This window comes from Mugil cephalus, chromosome 14 (genome assembly GCF_022458985.1).
Source record: "Mugil cephalus isolate CIBA_MC_2020 chromosome 14, CIBA_Mcephalus_1.1, whole genome shotgun sequence".
NCBI lineage: Eukaryota > Metazoa > Chordata > Actinopteri > Mugiliformes > Mugilidae > Mugil > Mugil cephalus.
In genome coordinates, this window is record NC_061783.1 from 7,031,589 (window position 1) to 7,049,156 (window position 17,568).

At 43.5% G+C, this 17,568-nt stretch overlaps 1 protein-coding gene across 1 annotated transcript in view; it reads right to left on the reverse strand.

Annotated features, from left to right (window-relative positions):
• The window catches only part of thsd7aa (thrombospondin, type I, domain containing 7Aa), a 120,949-nt gene that overhangs the window by 10,062 nt on the left and 93,319 nt on the right, over positions 1–17,568 (reverse strand). The window contains exons 10-25 of the mRNA XM_047605762.1: positions 16,938–17,070; positions 15,992–16,095; positions 14,781–14,975; positions 14,370–14,636; positions 12,899–13,077; positions 12,760–12,765; positions 12,416–12,549; positions 12,077–12,230; positions 10,810–10,951; positions 10,592–10,707; positions 10,398–10,515; positions 6,899–7,044; positions 5,546–5,720; positions 4,065–4,238; positions 3,830–3,925; positions 1,585–1,667 (exon numbers count right to left, since the gene is read on the reverse strand). Of these exons, the coding sequence (XP_047461718.1) occupies positions 1,585–1,667; positions 3,830–3,925; positions 4,065–4,238; positions 5,546–5,720; positions 6,899–7,044; positions 10,398–10,515; positions 10,592–10,707; positions 10,810–10,951; positions 12,077–12,230; positions 12,416–12,549; positions 12,760–12,765; positions 12,899–13,077; positions 14,370–14,636; positions 14,781–14,975; positions 15,992–16,095; positions 16,938–17,070 (2,222 nt within the window). The remainder of the gene's footprint in view (positions 1–1,584; positions 1,668–3,829; positions 3,926–4,064; positions 4,239–5,545; positions 5,721–6,898; positions 7,045–10,397; positions 10,516–10,591; positions 10,708–10,809; positions 10,952–12,076; positions 12,231–12,415; positions 12,550–12,759; positions 12,766–12,898; positions 13,078–14,369; positions 14,637–14,780; positions 14,976–15,991; positions 16,096–16,937; positions 17,071–17,568) is intronic.

The window sequence follows — 17,568 nt, forward strand, 5'->3', positions numbered from 1 at the left end:
TTGAGTATTTTCTGTGACCCTGTGTGGTTTTCCTTATGTTTCCTGCTTTTACTTCATAAAGTCGTTCCTTGGTGTTTCTTGTCTTGTCCTTCTGTGTTTTCCGTCTTTGATTGTTGCATTGATTTCCCCTTGTGCGCTCCGACCTCATCAGTTTCACCTATGTCTCGTTAACCCCTCTGCCCAGGCGTGTATATATAGCCTTGCCTTTCTGTCAAGTTCTATGTGATGTTACTCCATTTGTCTTTCTGCTCCGTTTCTCTTGCTTCTTTATTTTCCTGTTTTCTCTCTTTGCTTTTTGGTCTTTGCCAGTTTCTTTTCTGTTTCTGTGTATTGATCACCCTGCCATCCCTGCAGCGCATGCATTCTCGTTTTTGAGTTTCTGTTAAAGAATCCTGCTCCTTCCTTCTCTTAGTGTCATGCATTTGGTTCCTCTCTCCCTCGCTGACAAAGTTGACACCATCTGACTGCGCAAGATGCTGTTAAAAACTCCAAATCTCTAAAAGACTAAGACATCCAGGATCCAGAACGCAGGATTTCTCTTTTCTATCATGCAGCTGCCGAGATCCTGTTGCCTACACACAGCTATACAAGTATATATTCACACAAAAATACCCCACAAAAAATGAATGTAGGCTTCCTCCTGTTTAGCCTACTTCTGACCACATAAGATATACATTGGCATAGTGCAAAGGGATTTGAACAACATGGCATCATAAAAACTTATTAATTGGAGTTGAGGCTCATCATTATACATGCTGGATTAAGGAAATATTCTCTCTGATCATGGACTACCCAAACTCAGAAGCTGATAGCATAAAGGATAGTGGGAAAATCTTAACAACAGGTGGCAAGATTTTTTTTTTTTTTACTGTAATTTGTTTCACCTCTCGGCCCCCTTTTTGGTTTTCCTTTAAACCATCCATACTGGCTGCTATCATCTCAACAGGGAAAGTTGGCCTCTGGTGCACTTCGCACAGTGACCTCTACAGAAAGCTTTGGGCTTTAAACAACTGACTAATTCGCAGCGTGGTGTAAGTGTCTTGGATGGACATTTGTGTGTTGTGTTTCCACTGTGAAAACTGTGGGATTGCATGAGAGGCCACAGGCAACGGAAAGAGAGACGGGAGATTCCGGAAAATGCAGAGGGGCGTCAGATCTCCACAGATACACCGACCCACATGCATCATAGAGGAACAAGCTGGGCAAGACCATTCAAAGCTTCCAAGCACATCAGTAGAAATATGCACTACTGCCAACCTCTTGGGAGTTTGTTGGGTGTACGAGTTAGCATGGTTTCTTGCAGACCAAGGAGTTATTGCTGCTTTCGCTGTCGTTGCTGGGTGATTGGTTTACACCATTTGAATAACAATTACAATATATTATAGAAATGCAATCCATACAACATACAGTAGCAGAATTTTCTCTTGCTTATATAGTTTGGGTGGAAATGACCAGCTCCCATATGACAAGGAGTCGGACCCTGTGACAAACGGTTTCATCCACAAACGGCAAGCAGGAACACCGATGCCGAACGTTGACGCATGTGTAGTATTTTTCTCCTCCCTCCCTCCATCTGTAACTCACCTCTGTACATAGAGACCGCGGCTTTGTGCATGGTGGGTCACAGGATCGGTCCGCCATGGGCTTTGCCGTTGACAGGCATCCACCTGGAGAGCAAAGGCCAAAAGGTAAAACTCAACTCCAGAGGTTGACTGCTGGAGGTATCATGATGTAACAAAAGACTTAGACAGACTTTAATAAACCACAAGGGAAATGACTTTGTCACAGTGGCTTCGTTGCACGTTGTGCTTTTAGTTCTTCAATAACAATATCACAGTCTAATCAGTAGTACAGCGTGTGCTCTAGATTCCTTCCTGCTTTACTTAAACATTTCCTGGATGTTGAGCAAAAGGCAGCTGCAGTGCCGTCGGCTCCCGTCTCCCTGACAACTCGGCTCATTACCATGCTTTCTGTTGCCGGAATAATTTCATAACTATCAAAAGCACTACAAAACCTTAAATCCCCATACTAATTCAGGCACTTGTTTGTGCTTCGGGAGTCACACCGCATTAAGGCTGAGAGCATAGAGTCATGCAGAAGAGATTTAATACCCACGGCAGATTATTTCTTTGCCTCCCTTGTGATTTGCTGCGTTAAACTCGACACCTAGGAAGTTCTTGACGCAGCAGCTCTTACCAAAATAAACTGAGGTGTCATTACAGTTAACAATAGTGCGCACTCCTGAATCATGACCTGCCACCAACAACACCCAGGCCTTGATACTTTCAATAGAATAATATCTGCAGCACTTGCTATTGCAAATAACTTCATATGACACTGCTCCTGCACTAATGAAACCACAGCTCCATTAGATTTGTCACTGATGACTACTGCACTCACCACTGTGAGGTTTGAGAAAATGTTGAAAGACTTAGTAGCTGATACCTCAACATACAGATGAATAAATGAGGAAAGTGTTAAAAAAAAAAAAAAAAATCCATTCATGACATAAATAACCGTTCTGAAATTACCATTTTTTGACAGAGGTAAGTTTTTCTGACTTGTCAACGATTTAGGACAAAGAACGCGTGTTTGCACTGAGGATAAAACGGAATGAGCTGGATAATGTTAGCAGACAGTACAAGTGACAGTGATCCGACCAACAGACAGTCAGAGAAAACACATGTCTGCTAAAACATGGTAATCTGTTGGAGCTCGTGAATATTTATTAGGTGGCATGCTCGGGGAGAGAGCTCCGCGTGAATATTCATGAGCGGGATGCCACTACTTCCGAGGAAAGATCTCCAAGAAGGAGAAAAGATGCAACGCGCCAATCAGATAGGCAGACCATCTGGAGGAGCGCATGTGCTGACATTTCTTGTTCACCTAAACCGTGCTGAGCGTGCTCACCTAATACAAAAACATGACACGGTTCCTCGAACAAAGTAGGCGCTGTAAATAAAAGCTGATGTAGTGATTAAAGTGTGTGTGTGTGTGTGTGTGTGTGTTCTTCAGGACTCTTCAGATGGTACACCAGCAGATTAATGACGCTTTGTGGAACTGGGGAACAATACTATAATGCTGAGCTTAACCCTGACATGTGACGGACAATGGGATTAAACTTTGGTACTGTTCTGGATTACAGCTCGTCTGCAGCAGTCTCCAGGAACTCCCTGTCAAGTAATGCTTGGAAAGCTATCAAGGATTTCTACACACTGGAGTAGACAGTTTTAAACAACCTCAGCCAGATTATCACTCTGCCCCGCACAGCTCAAGACCTCATGTGTAGCTGCGTAGCAGCACTTCAACGATCTCACTTTGATCTCATTTGCATATACGCTGTCGCGGTTGAAGCTATGGACTGGCCCACACACATGGTTTAGGTACTCACAACATCCGACATCTGGTTTCACTCCACTCTTGTACTTTGAAACTAGTTTGACCAATAAAGTATTAGCTGAAGGCAAACCTGGTTATCTTGTGGGTTTTCAACACCATTTTATCATTTTATCCAGCTGATACCATGATACCTAAACCACATCCAGTTGCTATTTTGCACATTGCTGGTTCAAAAACTGTCCACTTCTAAAAAATTATTATTATCATTTTTTTAACATTGGCATAAAGGTTCCTCCTGAAAACATGCCTTAGTGACAAATAGTTTCATCATAACAATAGCAGAAATACATTTGACAGGAACAAAGAACATTGTTACGTCACAAAGGACAGACGGAGTTGAGAAAACACTGGACTGTAAAAGAGGAAACCAGCATAAATTAAACATCAGAACCGTCATGGAGGGGGATTTAGTACAGATGCAAATGCTTACCTGTGACATTAAGCCCATCTGAACGCTCGCACCAGACTTGGCGAGATGAGCCTCTCCAAGACCCGGTTCTCCACTGGTATTCAAAGCACTGCCCGTCTGCAGAAAAGGCACGATCACACTACTTATATAACTGCAGCAGGTGTGCAAGTTATCTCTAAAGAACAGGCAGTGCTGTCAGCGTATCTAAATCAAGGAGACATTTTCTTAAAACCCCTCTCGCCCTCTGCGTACTGACCTGTACACGGCCGCGCTTCCAGCTCTTGCTCCGGACACTGCAACAGGTTCTCTGGATCCTGGGCCACCACTGCTCTGGATCGCACTTGGACTGAGCCGAAACCCAGGTCATCCCCATTTACGCAGCTTAGCTGGCAGGGACTCCATACAGTCCAGTCCGTCAAGTAGCATTCTCCTACAGAAAGTACAGAGAATTCAATAAGCAAACACTGTGCACCATGGAGTTGAGTTTGTGTACAACAAAATGGCTCTGATTGGTTGGAGGACTTTCCAGTTGTGTGAATTCTCTGCATTGGTTGAAACATATTTAACTAATCATGAAGCCACCATCTAAATTAGACTTTTGTTCCTTAAGTTTTGTCTTCTAAAGTCTGGGATGGAAACCAGCAGCAACCACTCCTCTTTAACCTTGCTGTGCTTGCTGAGTCAATTAACTTGGCAACTTAATAGCTGCTGAAAGGCTTGAAAGACTGAGGTACACATATAAACACAGTCCATTATCAGCTGCCCTGTAAAAGCTTCCAACGAGCATCCCTCCTCTCACTTGTTAGCATCAGTGCTGCATTGTGTGGCACACTCGTGGATCCCTTAGTGTGTTTGATTATAGGAGCCCCTGAAGTTCCTGCAATCAAACGCATTCAACACTACGCGCTTCAACAGTCAGGCCTTTGTTGTTACCATGAAAACCAGGAATAAGGACAGATGGTGAACAACGTCATATTTTGGTGTTAAACAGTTCATTGCCAAATGTTTAACCAGTAGACGACATCAACTCTGACCGTAGTCATCTCGAATGATGTGATCCTGAATTGGACGCCTCTTACAAATGATTGAATTCGACCAAATAACTACAACATCAGTGTCTGCAGTTCAGTTTTAGATGATCGTCCCCTGGTTTATGAGACTTAAGCCCTCAATGTTTTTGGCAAATATCCCAAAAATGTGGTTTTCTACCAATCCAGATCAAAGCTGCGTCCTCCCATGTGCAGTCTTTTTTGCCCAAAACTGATCACTGTACCAAAAAAATAAAGCAAGCCTAAATCTCCAGCTATGCACTGAGCACCTCTCCTCCACTCCATTTGTCTTCCCTCCCACTTTACATTTCCAAAGGTACGTTTGGCTCCGGAGCTGCTTGTTTCTCTTCTGTAGTCACCGGCCTGATCGATGTTTACTGTTTATGTTCATCAATTCTCATCTGCTCTCACTCTCTTTCTGCTATTCTCTCATCCAGCAAACAGTCGCCCACCCAGAGCATCTCCTGCCAGAAAGTTCATCAAGTTTAAATCGATTTCTTTCCTCCCCACTGTCAAATGACTGAGGGGGGAATTTTGTCTAATGTTGAGAGGGTTTGACTTCACTACGTAAAGTAAGTGGAGATTATGAACTGGAAATCACTTATAATGAAGGAAAATATATTTATTCATTAAATGTCAGGACTGTCAGGATCCCTTACGTGGAGGATAAGCTACAAAAGTAACCTACCAGGACAGGGTACAGTACAGGACTCCTGCAGGACGATGTGCGTGTCTCCGTCCACCGAAGGCTCCAGATCCCCACACAGCTCATCATCCACCAGGCTGCTGTCCTGCTGACCCGAGCCGTCTGACACGAAGCACGACACGTTCCTGAAGCGCAGGCCTTCTCCACAAATTGCCCCCTGACAGACGGGAGAACAGAGTTGAAGTGTGTTTTGGCTTTAGGGTCTAAGAAACTCATGCTGTGTGTTGTTTCATGAAGAGCTAGAAGGTAGTTTGAACAAAGTGTGGCTATTATTTCTGTAAGATTTCAAACTTTTTGGCTCCCAACAATGGGATGCTGGTGCTATTTGAAAGGTGTTAAATAATGTAAAAGGAGAAAGATGCATCTGAACGACCTACGCATGCAGGTGAATCGCGCTGCACACAAGGATGCTGTCTTGCCATGCCTTCCAGTGTGCAAATAAGGGTTGAGGGGGAAATAAACTTTGCAGGATGGAGATGTCAGATATCACAATGGTAAACCGTATTTGTGCTTGCCTTCAGCCGCTTTCCCTTTTAGACTGTAATCCTTCCTCTTAATACAATGACTGTCTCAGTCATTGGTGATTCACGTATGCAAAATACGGGGAGATTTAGTAGGTGCCTATAGGCTTAATCAGCTGCTGAGACACAGATGGCCGTGATTCATCCGTCAGAAAATGACGTTACGCCGTCGGAATATTCAGGGGATGTGCGGTTCGTGACTATGCGGCGAAATAATTGACTAGAAACCGTGGATCACGTTCACGTCTCACATAAGAGAGAGCTCTCCCGCTCGCTTCTCTTGAAGGTAGTTTTCACCAAGTATTGGGCAAATTGACGTTTTGGCTTTCATGTGACTTCCAAGGAAATGGCAGCGGAGCTGACATTTACACTGAAAGGATGTATTTTAACCCAGACTGTGATCTCTTTTTTCAAACAAAGTAGTTTTGATGGCTAAAACTAACGAATGAGTTCGGTTTCCCAAAATAAATCAAAAACCAACTGGAAGCAATGTAAAAAAAAAATACTGATAACTTCAATGGAATGTCAATCTACCTATTTCTGTTCTGTTGTTTGGTTGTGGGCATGTGTTGCGAAAGCATGTTGTTGTCAGTAAGTATAAAGTCGGAATGCATTACATTACATTATTCATTACTAATTTTATGAATACATGAATTGGATTTTAACGATGTAGTTACTAAAAAAGTTATTTTTTGTTTTAATCTGGAATTCCTTTTATTTCTCTCATTTTTCAACCATTTAAATGCTTCAGCTGACAAAGTCATTAAATATAACGACTCGCTCAGGAGGCTTCAGAAGGCGTGCGCACACTGACCTCAGACTTGCACTCGGACCATTTGCCGTATCTCCAGCTGTAGCAGGGCTTCACCAGGCACGGCTTCCACTGTTCCATCTGCGATGGACACGGCCTCCCGTCACCCTGCGGAGCCTGGACCACCGTCCGTCTCCTCCACAGCTTGCCTAGAGAGTAGCAGATGAAAAGGAAAAAATAATTATTCGTGACAGCACTGAGTGAAAGTCTGTGCTCCAGAGGCTTGTTAACATCAGGAAGACAAGTGGTTGAAAATCATACAGAATCAGGTCACTTCAGGGGCTTCAGGATGTTCAGTACGTTCTCAAATCAAAGGTATGATGACAAACATGAATCATTTAAGAGCAGCTGCTGATATTGCCATGGCATTTTCACAGCAACAGCACAAAAGAAACATTAAAGGTACTCAGTCATAATAAAATGTAACATAACTTGAACTTTGGATTATAACTACTGTTCTGTAATGTCTTCACAAACATCAGGATGTGAATAAAATTCCAAAGCGGTTCTTATGTCTCAATCATGAGGAAAAGAAAATTTAAACTGACATGTGGGCTTTGAAAGACAGCGGCATCACATTGTCCTAAATTAGCATTTCCATTCCTGTTGATTTATTTAACCTACAGGAAATTATAACAGAGGCGGTATTCATTTATTCTGCCTGTGCTGTGCACCCCAGCGCTCCTGCTCGGGGCCTAATGAAGATTTACATCTCGCATCCCCGGGATCCTCCTGAATTATCAAAAGAGTTTTCTTTCTTCATGTCATGTGGATTCTTTTCTGTGTATCTTTTATGAGGCGCTGCTGGTGTCTTCTGATCTCACGGACTGTTTGTGTCATGCATGCTCGGATTGTTCCAAGGAACCACCTGAGCACATTCGTCGCCAAACACAATACACAGTTATATATTTTTGTTTTCAATAAACGAGTTTCCTTCAGGACGGATATTCATAAGTTGCATTCATTTACAATATTTTTTATTTTTTTACACAATTGCAACTTTTTTTTGTTTTCACTTTTGTCTCAGTGCAGTAATTTGGGTCGTTCTATTCTTGTTCAGTTAATGTAATCTACGGCGCTTCATCGCGCTCCCTGTAGCCATTTTGAATATTCATATTTCTTTGTTGTGTTAAACCTAAATAGCTGACTCTATCTTAGGTTGGGGAATACGAGGGGGGTGAAGGACAGGAGAGCCTTGTACAAAATTTCATGTGAATTTTAACAAAAATCCCTGGGGGGGAGGCATGTGGGGGGGAAATAAAACTCAATTAGCGCTGGTCTCAAAGGAAACGCTTGTGGTTTCTGCCCATTGAAGCACATATAGCAAATAATACATTCAGCAATAATAATTTACACAAGCAGATAAGTAGGTATTAAAATATAAATTGAAGAGTATGTTCAGTGAAACACTTCAGAACAGATTTATCTTTTATAATATTATTTTAAAAATATTTACAGTATTTCCAAATGGCCATTCTCTGTTCAGACGCTCTGCAAGGAACCCACTGACATTTATTCACCTTCAGCTATGGTGCTAGAATGGAGAGGTAACTCATGGTTTGTTTAGTCTGTTCATAAATAGAAATGCAAACATCTTGTGGTTTTGGCCACTAGGGCTGAGAGCAACGTGGTTCACATCTGCCATTAAATGGAACAGCATCTACTGTACCTGTAGCGTGTTTTGACCAAACGATAAACATAACCCAATCCTGTCTGCGTCCACCTTTGTCCACAGCTTTGTTCTGTGGAGGACGTGTTCTACCCAGTATCTGGAATCAAGCTGAGCAACATGTGCCGTTTGAAGGGGCTGATATATTAATAAGGTATAATGTGCTCTACTAAAAGCTTAAAACCCCACAGTCATCACTTATTAAAACTTTAAGTTCACGCAAGTACTTTCTTGCATGAACTTAAAAATGAATTCTGGCCTCAGATTTCTAATCAAAGTTCACCACTTGTACATCGGTTGCTTTCGCAGGAGATCCTAATGCCTTACGCCCGCAGGAATCCTCCAGTGCAATTCTCACGCTTCGACGGTCTCCCTGCAGGCAGCCCTGACACGGGTTGCACAGCGTGTGAGAGAGAGGGAGGGATGGAGGGATGGAGGGAGGGCTGCTGGTTGAAACAAGGTGTGTGCCAGCTGTCACTATCAGTGTTTGGCGGAAGAACACACAATGGCAAAATAATCTATGCACACAGGCTGGCCACATCCGGGAAAAATTGCTGTGTTTTTGCAGCGCCTGATTGATACCAGCAGCTTGCTGCTTCCAGGTATGTTCATTTGCTTGAAATAACAGATCCAGCTCATTTCTATTCCTGGCTCCGGAACAGAATTCAACTCCTCCAGGGAAGTGTGATCTCACAGTCAGCCTCGAGATAAAAAAGAAACACAGGAAAGGGAAGCGAGGAGTCCCTCCGTTTCCATGGCCTACCTGCCATTTCTCCATTTGAAGAGAAAAATTGTTCACGCCTGGGGACAGATTAAGGTTACCACAACAGCTGAAACGGGTATTGGTTTCATATCTGCTATTTGCTCTTGTTGCCTTTGGCTGCAGCTCTTCTCAAGGACTTCTGGAGAGCAGAGTGCTCCCTGAGCCCCGCAGCACACACTCCTAATGGATCACTAATCAACGGCCTGATCCTATGGAATTACACACAAGGACATTATTATCCCCCCTTTCTGCTGGTTTGGGGTTATAACGCCATCGTTTCTCACACCATAAAGCGTTTCTGGTTTCCACCATTACTGTAAGAGGGCCTGGCCTTCTGGAGCAGGCTGTTCAGAGCTGAGCACTGCTGACTACTGACAGCGGTGATACAGTAGATCACTCACATCTAAGAAAGTATTGGTATCACACCTGCTGCGTGGGGAAGCTGGTATGCTGAAACCTGAGATTTATTTTAATAAAAATGCCGTCATCTCTAAACTATACAGTGAAAAATGTGTGTATTTCCTGGAATTTAACTGGCAATTTTTGTGCCAGTCAGTTTTGACCCATATTTCAGTTTTTACAGTTGTGGAGCTGTTACTAACTCAATTTGAGGAACTCTATTTTTACGAGGAAAATTAATGCGATAAATAAATAAAATAAATGCTTTCAGGGGTTTGAGGTCACTGGTTTGATCCCCTCTATGCCCATTTCTGATGTACCTTGACCAAGCACCAAATGACTCCCTGGGCACTTTGCATAGATGCCCACTGTTTTAAGTGTGTTCATTTGGATGGGTTAAATGCAGGAAATAGCCATCAGCCATTGACCACTTTCAACGGCTGCTTCTGGTTTCTTAACAAAGAAAGATTTGGGTTTAAGTATTAGTCCAGACTATGCACTGAAAAGTATGAAATTGAGGAAGATGTGTTTCCTGTAATCGTCTGGTTTCACATGCTAACACCATATTTGTAGCTTTCATTGTGTGGCCACTGCAAAGATCACCCCACCAGCCCCCAGTCTAACACCAGGTGAAACTTCCAAATATTCTTATACACATCACATGAACATACCTGCCAGTCCACAGGTGTGAGTGCACTCCGACCACGCTGACCAATCAGAGAGCTGGCAATTAACAGGGCATTCCACAACACAGGAAGCATTCATCTGCCACTTCCTCTCCAGACCCAACTGCAACGAAACATCACTTGGTTTCATTAACTGAGTCAAAATCAATTAAAAAAGCAGCAAGTGACACACGTCTCACCTCTTTGCAGAAGCTCAGGTCAACAGATTTACCATCGCTCCTCACGCAGTCCAGCATGCGGGTCTTAATGCCGTTTCCGCACACCGCTCTCTCACTAAGTTGACAGGTGCTCCAGTCTGCAAGGAAAATGAAGTTGATCACACTCCTGACCTTGCACTGCAGATACCACACGTCTGCATCAGAAGTGGATGCACGGGGTCAAGCTGTTGAGCTCTCACCAGTGATGTTGTAGGAGTAGTGGAAGCAGTTGCTGTTGAGTTTGCACGGCTCGGTCTCTTTAGTCGGAGGACATTCCTTGGCCTCTCCTGGCTGTCGGAGTGGGTAAGCGACCCTCTCGCGGGTACTGTTCTCACTGCAAGGCTGAGGTCCACAGCGAAAGAAAGAGTTAACACTTTTACTCCTGTGCGCACTGGTCAAGCAAAGAGCCTAACACAGTAACACACTTAACACAGCGTACATTCTGCTCTGCGCTCGCCCAATTAAATCACGGGGTTTAAAGTGTTTCGTGAAATGAGAAACACCTGCACACTTACCACCAGATCAAGTAAATATCTGGCTGATATCAAAGAATGCTCTCCAGACTGGAGTGTTAGTGAGAGATTAAGCAGCGTTGCTGTGAACCATCTGCCCCCCTTACGCTACGAATACGAGCGGTTTTTCGACACCAGCAGCAGGAGCAGATTAATTACATTCTGCCTTTCTGCGCTCGGTTTCATTGTTTACAGCGGCGCTGGCGTTTTGTTATTTGTGTCCAACTGTTCTGCTTTTCACTCAAACCTTGTGGTTGTGCCTGGGTTTGGAAGAGCTTTAATTTAAGGACTGGCACTCGTAAAAGTGGAATGGTAATTCAAAAATGTGTAGTTCCATAATCTGTGAAAAGCAAAAAGGCGTATTTGAGAGGAGCACGGATGATTTAGATTTGGTGCCTTATTTAAATGAAGACTGTTTCATAACCAAATAAAAGGTTGGGCAGTAGATATGTCGTGTGGGTTTTGCACAAATTAAAATTGGCCTTTTCACCAAATGCACAATTCATTAATTATCTACAAACTTAACAGTATTAATGGCCTCTGCAAAAGTAGCACTGCCCTTCTACATACACTCTCAGACGTCCATTAGCTTAGATTAAATGACTTGCAACGCAGACTGAAAATTGGCATGAAGAATCGTCAGTTAATACTGTTTCCCTTTTTTAAACCTTGTTAAAACTTCTCTTCTAAGCAACTGTCGGCAGATCTGAAAACTATCAAAATGCTCCCTTAAGAAGACGAAGACATATTCAAGATATGCAACTTATTTTAGATAAAACTGCACACTCATTTGACTGCAAAGGAAATTCAAAAGTGGTGCCGCATTATTTCACTATATCTGCGTAAAGACGCTCTCCGGGATTCACCCCATCTTTCAGCGCTATCAGATAAAAGCTGCAAATAAAGAAGTAAGCGGACAACGTAGAGAAAGAGAAGGTTTTCCCATCATGCCTACCAGTGGACACGGGCTCCAGGAACCCCAGTCTGATAACACGCAGTCCTCGGGGCAGGGCAGCCGGCTGTTGCGGGCCCCTAGAGGCATCTCCTCTGGGTCGCACAAGTAGTCGTCCACCTGCTCAGAAGGCCCATCTATGGTGTTGTGCATGCACCTGATCACAAAGGGATGCAAGCGAATCAGTCCCCAGTTTAAATGAGAAGGTTCATAGTCATCTTTATGAAGAGTTACAATATTGACTTAACTGGCACGAGGTAGTTTGAGAACTTGTTGTGCCACGAATGACTGATCATGTGAACAGATATGAATGCTGTGCAGACACACTTTAACTCGGTTTACCTGACTTTTCGGGTCTGAACGCCTTCACCACAGTTGTCCTTCAGATCCACATTACTGACTTTCCACACACTCCAGGGCTCTGCCACCCAGATGTACTGTCCACAGTCACTGAGGCACGGCACCACCTCATACACCTGTCACATATAAACGCAAAGTAACGTGATGATCTCCAACAAAAAATGTGTAGCTTGATTTAAGAAGCCATTAAATCTGGAGCTGATGCACAATTGGGAAAGGTTTACAATAAATCAACAGCAGAATGATTAACGAGATTGAAATCCACTCAGCGTATATTTATTTGACCTTTCCTGTGACAACGTAACATGAAGCAATAGTGTACTCACTTGTGCCTGTGGATGGATTCCATTCACAGAAGAGGAGAAAGGAACGGCAGAAAAAAAAAAGGTTATTCAGATGATTTTTCCTTTGATTCATTTTTCAGGGAAGTACTGCAGTCAGAGTTTTAAGTGAATCCTCCCTCACCTGGTTGACATGGTCCAGTTTGGGACACGGTCTCCCACCGTTGTAGGGTTTTTCTCTGAGCCACTTGGAGCGAACTTTGACCCCACTGCCACAGGACTTACTGCAGCGTGACCAGTTGGACCACTCGCTCAGTTTGCAGTCAGACGGACAGGGGATGATGCAGGCCTCCTCAATATACCCTGTGAAACAGACACAGCACAAATATTTCTTCAATGAAAACTGAAGACAGGGCTTGGTGAAACCAATGTCAATTAGACACAAAATTTATGCAGAGCAGACTGAACATTAATCAAATATTTAAGCTTAATTTTAAATTAGGTTTGTGCGTATTCATGCGTGTTTGTTCATTTGTAGTTAGCTTTACCAGCTATAAACAATTCATAAATAAACTCTTGCGAGGCAACGGATCCTCTGTTTTAATGATGTTCCTTATATAGCGACAATAAGGCCACCAGCCCCGCTGCCAGTTGGAAAACTTCCTCAGGCCTAAGTATACTTGCTATAACCCTTTGCTGATTTGGCTTTTCTTGACTCCTGCCAAATCAAACTTAGTGTCACTGATCCCCAGCTGGAGGCCAAAGACAGCCTCTTGCCATGTAACCCACACAATGCTCCCTAGCATAACCACCCCAACCAGTCTTATCAGACAGAACGTGAGCAGCAGCACCAACCCTGAGCCCAGTATCTTATTACAGTTACAGCTAATTCCCACCATGCAGCTCCATACTGGGAAGAAAGCTTCGACTCGCAACGAGACGGGTGTCTCAACGGGCAAACAGACACGCTTATTCCCCCGGGTGCTTTCATGTGTTATGTATTTACCCAGAACTAAAATGCAGAATACCATGCCACTGTGCTACTTAATTCCCTGTTCTCACTTTGCTAGAATATACTGTTGGATGTTAATACGGCTCACCACAAAGTGGGCTGACTCCGCTGGCAGCAGAAACGTTTGATTGAATGTTAAATTTACACTGGTAGTTGGATAAAAGGACTCACTGGTAACCGACTCTGAGCTGGGTCAACTGTGATCAGTCACAGAAATTTGGAAAGGGCTGCTTGTTGAAGACTTAACTCCAGTCTTGCTTTATCTCTTTAATGAGTTGAGAAACTTTTTCTTTTCCACATGAGTCCATGAAGATTTTGATGACACGTTGCGGTGTTGTCGATGTCAGGTAGAATACAGCATGTGCAATTTACAGCTACCATTGTGCTGTTTATGTGCTTTCCACATTCCAACTTAAAAGCACCAGAAACACCAAAGTCAGAATGTAATACTTCCCTAGCTATTACCAGCTATTAAACAGCTGAAGCAGATACGCAATTGTTTCATAACGATGGAAATACATTCAGCCAAGTTGAGAAACCTGAGTAAAACGACCTGACTCCAAATGTTATCAATAGATAGAGTTGTGATTAGTGCAGGCTTTAAACAAAGTCAGGATCAGTTAACTGAACACACAAAACTCACCATGGCTGTTGCAGCGTGAAGTCTCCACTATGCGGTTGTCCTGATCGTAGCACACCATGGCCTGGTAGCGGTATCCTTGGCCGCACTCCTTGATGTCACCTTGCACTTTCATGCCCAGCTGACCCTCCATGCGGCCGCCCTCGGGCAGGACACAGTCCGACCAGTTGCCCACAGGCTGGGCGTTGTATTTGTTACATGGGCAGTACTGGGTCTCGCTCAGGGGGTACATCTGGGTGTTTTTACACTGGTCACGCTTTTTACTCTTCCCTACAAAAAAAACAAGAAGATTTAAGATATGAGGTCATTCTGAAGTCAAGTTCACACATACATAAAATAAAAACTTTAAATAGTATTTTCATATCTAGTGATCGTTCTTTAAAGGTTGATGGAATCTGGGAGTCCGTCACTCACCTACTAGCATCCTCTTGCGTGTCCTGACTCCCACGCAGTCAGCTGTGCAGGATGAGAACTTGGACCAGCTGCTTAACTGACAGTCTTCCTGGCAGGGCAGCTGACAGGGCTGGGTGAGAGGTGGCATGGAGCTGGCTAACTTAAGGCAAGCCTCCACGTCTGCCTGTCCACCGTCCTGCTTCCGGCATGAAACAGCTACGGGAGATAAGAGAAATGATTCATATTTTGATACATGTGAGATAGGATAATATCTTCATATAACACAAATGACAGTAACATGAGCCATTTATGTGGCTACAGTAAATATTCCTTGTTCTAGACAATAATCCAATCGTTACACTGCTCAAATAAAACATAGTGTGCAGTGTAAATATAGCTTCTAATTGCTTCCAATTAGAGCAACAACAGTTGTGGTACAACCGTAGAATATCATTGTCACCATTTCAGAGGGTCAGTTTTGTTTTTCCTCCCTTACGCCAACAGTGACTATTGTCCGCCCCTACATGCACACATGTCAACGCACATGCACGGGAAGTATTAGAGGCGAGGGCTGCTAAATGACTTGGGCCTTCTGCGAGTCGTATCGAGTGAGTGGGTGAATATTGAAAGGCTCGTATTGAGCAGTGTCTCCAGCACAGAGTATACTGTTACAGGTAATGGTACGTAATGACAAGAAGCTCCCAAGATGGAGGAGCAGGATGCTCATCATTGGAATCAGATAATGGACTCTGTCTCTGAGACTTTTATAGGAATGTGCGCACTGACAACACAGACTGTCTGACTGCATTCTCACAAGCACAAACCTAAGTTTGGGCAAGTCAGTAATAGTTAAATTTGATTTTTATTTTTTTTGTATGCCTTTTGCTAACTTTTAACTGAAGTTTCATGTTTCCGGTGTGGACTAAGTTTGTTTTGCTTAAACAGTAACACTGCTTCTCCTCTCTTTATCAGGATTTAATTAACTGCAGAATTAAAGTTGTGTGCAGCCTTCAGGTACCACTCTGATGTTTTCTTTCTCATCGCTAGCCCTTTCAAGGAGATTTAATCAATGTTCACAGATCTCCGCTAGATCCACATCTTAGCTTTGTCTACTGCGGCTTCCTGATGACTGCTCACAGTTACGCTGTTATTCCTGCTCCAACTAACTAATGTCTCCGTGTTTAGAGGAGATGCGTTGTGAATGTTGCGTGGAGTCTTGTGGCTTTCCTTACCTCGGACCTGGAGGCCCGGCCCGCAGGTCTCCTGAGCTCCGGGACTGTCCTGCCGAACCGTCCATGGAACCAGCTGACATCTGCGCCACTTGTGGGTTTTCCACCTGTCAGACAAAAAACACTAAACTGAATATCCAACAACTTCACATTAGACGACCTGCCCTACATTAAATATAGTCTTATGAGTTCAGGTATCTCAACCCAAAGCAAACAGGTCAGTTCTGGTATAGATTTTATGAAAGTGTAACAAGTCAGGGCAATTTGAGTTAGGAACAATAGGTTTCAGCTTATGCATTTGTCTGCAGTGTTAATAAGAAGCACGAATTGATACTTAAACATTAAATGTGTCTTAGTCCTACATGTCTCAAAAACACCCAATCTAACCACACAGTTAGTCTGGATGGCCTTGTCTTGGGCTCTAGTTCTACCCTAGAAACTCACACCTTTAAAAGCTCCCAGAACTGTCTTCATTCACTTCAGTGATATTGTCAGAATTAGGAAGATTCTGTCTCTCAGAGTGATGCAAAAAAAAAAAAAAAAAAAACTGCAGCAAACTGGCGACAGATCCTGGATCAGATTCCTCTTGTACTGCATGAGCTTCCCTGTAGGGAATCTGTGCGAAATCCCAGAATCAATTTAAATTCTTTACTCCACACACTTTTCCCGATTTCAACCGAACGCTTCAGTGTCAAGAGTGCAGTTTCCAACAGAATAATGGGAGGAACGGTCGTTAGCTCTTCTTCTGTGGAACCAGATCCTAGTTTAAATTCAAGAGGCAGACACCATCGCCAAGTGTCATGAGATAACCTTTGTGATGATTTTGTAGTGTTTAAACATAGCTATAGCTTGAACATATCTGTATGTTAGCATATGTGTGTGTATTTTTAATTGGCAGTAAAATGTCACTAGCGTGTGCAAGTGGTTTTTGTAGAGCAGGAGCAGTTACCTGTATCCCTCACAGACAGAGGGGGCATCACACTCTCTTTCCTGGGTCAGAACCTCAGGGCAGTCCTGTCCCCCATTGGCTGGTAATTGGATGACGATACGTTTCCTGTATTGCTTCTTCTTAGCGTTACTGCCTAAGGGAAGCCACAAGAGAACACTTTGATACGCGCCGTCCTGGCATTTATTTTCAGAAAGATCTACCAAATCACAAGCTACATCAGAGCGAACCTTTAAATTAAAGCGGAGAGAAGAAGGTTGTCGCTGCAGCCGACGCTGAGGCTCCAGCACGTGGGTTTGTGAAAGGGTAATTAAAGTAATTAATTATCATGCTCTGAGTTTTGTTTAATTTTGTGTCAAAGTAAATCTAATGAAGCCCGGTGTTCTCTCTGTAACACATATACTGCATCTCCTCATCCTCTGCTGGAAGTGACCGCTTTAAGGGGAGGGTAATACAATCAGGTGAAATCTTAAATACCATTCCCATTATCTGCCCTGTGGTATCCAGAACACTTCCATGGGTGGTAGAGGTTATTGACTTTACAGGAACTCCTCATCTGCACCACGTCAGGACTCTCCTATCATGTTGCAGCTCTTACAACGCCAGATTCCTGGTGATTCACGTTGGAGGCAAT